Genomic DNA, 5833 nt, shown 5'->3' with positions numbered 1-5833 from the left:
CCGTCTCTTTCTGGCCTCCTAGCAGCCCCCCCCCTCTCCCCACTGTGGTTTTCATCCTGGTTAAAATTAGCTAGTTTGTTGGCGTGGCCCTGCCAAGGCAGGTGAGGTCAGGGCAGGGTGAGCCAGAACTCCTGGGGTCTCTACCCATCAGGGTCCCGAAACATTTTTCCACACAATTTACAAGGATGCTAGAGAAGCAGAGGGTGTTTAAAAGCATGCAGCAACCTGCCAGGAGCTCAGATCATGGCCACGGAGTAACTCATTGTGCAGCAAATGCATCTGCTCACCAGTAGCCCAGCACGGCTGAGCCTGCCACAGCCTTTCTGCGAGGCAAGACAGAGCCCTGTGCTGCCTGCTGCTCCACAACTCCTAGCGCTTTGGGTGCTGCCTCCCTACCTGGGACAGTCAGGCTTGCCAACACCCTCCATCGCGAGCAGCAGGACATTGAGGTGCCGAGGACATGTGGGAGCAGGGATTACATGTCCCTGGGCATGTTCCTGCCAGCCTGGGAAATACTAATCCCTCTGCCTTGGGCTGCTCAGGTGCTGGGGAGCTCCAGCTCTGGAGAACCTGAGAACAAATCCCTTCGCTCCAGTACGGAGAGGAACTGCTTTTGGAAAGAGGTGAAGCTGTGTGTACAAGCCCTTCTGCGAAGCGGCCATTGCTTCTCTCCTCGTTAAACAGCTCAAAGTGACCTGAGTTAGGAGTAGAGAGAAGATGCCCACCAGCCCTGGGCCCTTGCCAGCAAGAGCTACCCCAGCCACTCTGCCTGCTCCTGGGCCCAGAAGAGGCTGCGGCACCAAACGCATCTCCAGGCAAGATGCAGACATTAGCACTGGTGCCTTGCGAGCTGCACTCTCTGCCCCCGTGCACCGGCATATCCACAACCACCTCCTCTCTTGCTGTGGATTAGCAGAGCAGGGGCTGGGGGGATGCCAGCCCTGGAAAGCCCACCCACTGTGTCTTCAGGTGTAGATTCATCTCCTGGGTGCCAGGCTTTTTCTGTGCAGCAGCCTGGATCCAGGCTATTCCACAGCACTGCTTTTCTGGGTGCAAGCACTCGCAGACAAGTACCCCCTAGCTTGCTGGTGGTGTTGGCCTTCCAGCTGTGACCCTTGGTGGGGAGTGATGGGCTGGCTTCCTCTGGAGCCCAGGGGCAGAGGAGACCCCATCCCCCCAGAGAAAACCCTTCCCAAGAATGAGGCAGCAGGCAGCTTTTGGTAAAGGAAATTTTAATCTGCTCAGTATCTAGTCCATAGTGCAAAGAGTTAAACTTAAGGCAAAGCTTTCTCTTTTTTTTTTTTATAAACAGGCAGCAAACAAACAGGCCCTAAAACAATAAGCATGACTGCTATAACAGAAAAAGGATTTGAGGGAAGAAACTGCAGTCCTGGGGAGGTGTCCTTCCCTTGTGTAATTCATGTAGGAAACATTGCACCCCAAGATCCATGAGCTGGTCCTGACCAAACACGGCCTGCAGCATGGCCATGCTCCGGCTCCCAGGTGTCTCCAGAGGCACACCCAGGGAAGGGCGCAGCTCCGTCTCCTCTTGCAGGAGGACCTCTGCAAGTGCCTGCAACAAGCTGGACCCTGGGGAACACAGCCTGTGGGGCCACACTCACTGCTCCGGCAAGGGTTTGGCTACTCAACTGCAAGTGTCATTGGCTGCAGCCACAGGAGAGGTGGCTGGAGAGGACAAACATTAACATGGGTGGTGTGTGTCTGGGGAGGCACAGGGACAAGAGGCTGAGCGACAGGGCTTGGGCAGGGAGCTTTGCATCCCTGCAAAGTGAGACAGAAGCAGCTGACAGCCCTGGGGCCAGGCCCTTCTAACACCCATTAGTGCTCAGGAGCCCGGCTTGGCCCAGGGAGTCCCTCCAGCCCCCAGCAAACACGGGGGCAACCAGCCCCTGCAGTGCCTCCCAGAGCAAAGCCACTCTCCAGCAAGATAGTATCTTGCCACAGCTCAGGTTTCCAGCGCAGAGGCGTCTCCCAGCATGGCCTGGCCTCTCTGCTGCCTCTGTTTTGGCTTAAATCACTAATCAAGAAGGAGAATAGAGAAGGAAGACCATGCCAGCCACCCTCAGGCTCTTGGCTTGCAGTCCAGGAGTCAAGACTCTTTCCAGTCTGGCTCCAGCCAAAATTGGCTGTGGCGCATGGCTGACCTCAGGCAAGCAGCTGGAAAAGGAAAAGCTGTTTAGTGCAAGGCCCTCTCGCAGCCCAGTAATTTCTTGGAATGGTGCTGGTTGACCAAGCTGGGAAGAGCCATCTCTGGCCTCCCCAGCTAGGATCGATGCCCTCGTTAGACTTCAGGGGACACTTTTTAAATAAAACTAGCTACATTTCTGACAGACAGTAACATAGAACAGCAGTGTAACCCTGCCCTAATCAAAGATAGCCACGGTCCTGGCACTGCTCCATGCACATAACTGCAGATCGGCAGCACGGATATGCAGAACTTGTGCCTGGAGCTGGAATGTCTTAGTGGGCTCCCAGGAGCTTTGGGGTGTCCCCTCTCTTCCCAAAGAGTTACTCCCTCTTGCCAGCCCAGCCTGGGAAGCAGCAAGCAACTACTAGTGTGAACCACCCAGTTCCATGGCACGCTGAGCCTGAAGAAAATGTGTATTGCCTAGAGAGGATTCTCCAGCATTGGCTCAGACATGTGCTGCTGCTGCCAGGGCTGTGAGCGCTGGCTGGCCAGCCACCCCTCAGGTTCCCCAAGCAGCACCACCGCCCCTGCAGAAAGAGTAACTCTCTCCAGCCTCCCCATGCGAGTAACCTGATGTGTGCTTGCTAGTCTTGCATAGGTGATGCGTGGAAGCGGCAGCAGCACTGAGCTCTGCAGTCAGCTGGCCTGCAGGGAGCCCACGTTCATCTCGGCTCCTCTTTGTCCTAGGAAGGGGAATAGGAAGCTCAAAAACCAAAGCCACAGTGGCTGAGATACTGAAGTACCCCAGAAACCCTGCTCTTCTCCAGCTGAGAGCCAGGCTCAGCCCTCTGGAAGCACAGTCTAAAAAGCTCAAGTGTGCTCATTGGTCTCCTAGGGCCTTGCAAAAGGGGCACACTTCTCCCTTCCCAGGGAGCTCCCCCACTTAGGTGGTGGGAGGAGGAAACAGAGGCCTGAATGCAGTATGCCAGGTAGTTTTCTGGTCAGACCTTGGGAAAAACCCTCCCTTGCCTTGCACCAGCCCGTGATTCCCAAGAGGGCACAGCCTTTAACCTTTCCATCGGCTTTGGCTAGGAGGGACGAGAGCATCTTTCTGCACTCCGCTTTGGATCTCAGACTGCTGCAGGCTCGAGGCAACAGGCCCTGAAACAGCAAAAGCTGTCAACAAAAAAAGGTAACTCTTTCAGCCTGCTGCAAAGATCAGTTATTGTGCTCGCTAGCAAGAGCTACAATCTAGTTACGTAGCAAATGTGGCTAGCAGACACCCCCCAACAGCCTTTTGCCCTTTCAGCACCATCCTTAGTTCTTTGGAAGCTGCTCAAGGCAGCTCTGGGAAGTTCTGCTTCCCGGCAAGAGGCAGACAGGGGTGCCCTTGACCTCCTGGGAAAATGACCCAAGCCACCCACACCTTGGGCTCACAAGTACACATTGAGCGTCTGGAGGATCATCTGGCGGCACAGCGGGCAGTTGCGCTGGTAGATGGCCTGCTGCAGGAGAACTTCTGTGCACTCCTGACACAGGCACAGGTGCCTGCAGGGCAGAAGCAGGACTGTTTTGGTTTGGTCTTGACAGATGACACATTTCTTACGTTCCTCTTGTTCTTTCAGGAGCATCCAGGGGTCATCATCCGGAGTGCCCTGACCATCTGCAGCTGCTGCATTCAGCTGCTGCCTCCTCGGAGCTTTGCCCCAGGAGGTGCTCGGTTCCTCCCTGGGCGGCTGGAGACGCTGTCCTGCCACAGCACTTCGACTCAGAGCAGGACGCGCCTGTGGTACCTGCTCCACATTCAGCTGGCCCTCGTGCTCGGCTGGCAGCTGGCCGATCCCCGTCAGCACCAGCCTGCTGGGGGCTGTGGGTCTCGGGGCCGGTGCAGCTGCCCCTCGCTGGTTGCTTTCCCGGTTCATTGTTCTGCCTCCTCGGCTCCAGTTGGTCACCTGCAGGCTCCAGTCCACCAACCTGCGCCAGGCCTGAGAGGTCATGGCCATACCCAGCGTCAGGACCGCCACCTGATAGAGCCGCCACACATCCCGCTGCAGGCGGTGGTAGGAAGGCAGCGTGTTGAAGTAGCCCAGCACGTAGCCTGTCAGCGTCCACAGCAGCCCGGGGTTGAAGACAAAGGCGCTGACAACAATAATGAGGAGGAGCAAGCCCAGGCCGTAAATATTCACGAAGAAGATGTTGATGAAGAGCTCGGCGACGGAGGCCAGGAGCTCGAAGGCCAGCTGGCAGGGCGACCACAGCAGGATGGACACGGCGATGGCTCCGCTGGAGACGTGCGCGAGGAAAGCAGCCAGCAGGTCCGTGACTCGGAGGAAGGGGCCGGCGACGGAGTCCCACAGGGCCCCGAGCAGGGTGAAGAGGTTCTGCGTGCCGATGAGGCACACGTTGATGAGGCTGTTGACGAGGTAGGCCAGCAGGCTTGTGCTGATGGCCAGGCCCTCGCAGACCTGCCTGGCCAGGGCCTGCCCGCAGCCCAGCAGGCCGCAGAGCCCGCGGTGCAGCAGCTCCTTGCCCCGCAGCGTCAGGTGCGAGAGGAGGTGCCCTGCCACCTTCAGCCCCTCCAGGCCGCAGCAGCAGCCCCGCAGCAGGCCGGCCAGCCCCTGCAGGGCACCCACCGCCAGGCAGCAGGCCGCCCGGGCCAGGGACGCCAGCGAGAGGAGCAGCCCGTCCCAGCAGGCCAGCGCCCCGGCGGCCGCGGCGGCGGGGAGGCTGCAGGCCGCGGCTAGCAGCCAGAGCAGAGCCGACACCAGCGAGGACACCAGGAAGAAGTTCACGTCCAGCACCAGGACCAGCAGGTCCAAGGCCATCCGCAGGCCGCGGAGCAGCACGAACAGCAGGTCCATGGCGGCCGGCGGGCCCGGGCTGCGGGCCAGGCACCCCGCCGGGGCCCGTACGGCGCCGTCAGCCGCGGCCCGCCGGAGGCCCCCCGGCGCTGGGCGCCGCCATCTTCGCTCGGGCAGCCGCGCGACGCCGGCCCAATCGGCGGCGAGGGCCGCGCCTCTCCCCGCCGCCCATTGGGCGGTTCGGAGGACGCGGCGGGGGCGCGGCCGCTGGGGGCGTGACTGCTGCCGGGCGGGGCGCCGGCGGCTGGGGAGGTGCCCCGCCCACTGCCGCGCATTTAAAGGGCCAGCGGCGCTCGTTTAACCGTGGCGGCGCCGCGGAGGCCAGGGCAGCCCGGGCCCGCTCCCAGCGCGGGGGGGGCGGCCGGGACACGGTACGCACGGGCACGGCCGGGGCATGAGAGCGGCCCCCTCGCCCTGGTTCCGAGCAGCAGCGCGGGGGGCACCCACCGCCCACGGGGTCCCTGGGGCCACACGTGTGATGAGAGGGTGACGGCCTCAGCCTTGGCACGGGGAAGGTTTGCGCTTGCTAGCGGGGTCCCTGGGGCAGGAGTGTTTGGGACAGGGTCAGTTCAGGGCAGCACTGCTCTTACCCCACCAAGCGGTTTCCTGCAGGATGTCCCAGAATAAACTTCATGGCCGGGGCCTGGCCCAAGCTTACAGCCCCAGAGCAGCTCCTGCCAGCTCCTGGGCAGGGCGTGGGGCTGCCAGTGTCTCTGGCCTTCGCTCCGCCGTGCCCCAGGATGTGGTCCAGCCCTGACGGCGATGACAAGCTCAGGAAAATCCAGCCCTGGAGCCCAAGGCTTTTTAAGGAAGGGGAGAGCGA

The 5833-nt window shown here is 60.6% G+C and overlaps 1 protein-coding gene across 1 annotated transcript; it reads right to left on the bottom strand.

Moving 5' to 3' along the window:
* Nucleotides 1–1215: 1215 nt before the first annotated feature.
* Nucleotides 1216–5166, bottom strand: RNF26 (ring finger protein 26). The gene has a single exon (XM_030022938.2). The coding sequence runs from the start codon at nt 5008–5010 to the stop codon at nt 3583–3585; it is 1428 nt and encodes a 475-aa protein (XP_029878798.1). The 5' UTR covers nt 5011–5166; the 3' UTR covers nt 1216–3582.
* Between the last annotated feature and the right edge of the window lie 667 nt (nt 5167–5833).

Source organism: Aquila chrysaetos, chromosome 8 (assembly GCF_900496995.4).
Source record: "Aquila chrysaetos chrysaetos chromosome 8, bAquChr1.4, whole genome shotgun sequence".
In the NCBI taxonomy this organism is placed as follows: domain Eukaryota; kingdom Metazoa; phylum Chordata; class Aves; order Accipitriformes; family Accipitridae; genus Aquila; species Aquila chrysaetos.
The sequence above is the reverse complement of the archived record's forward strand: the minus strand, read 5'-3'. Positions and strand labels throughout refer to the sequence as shown.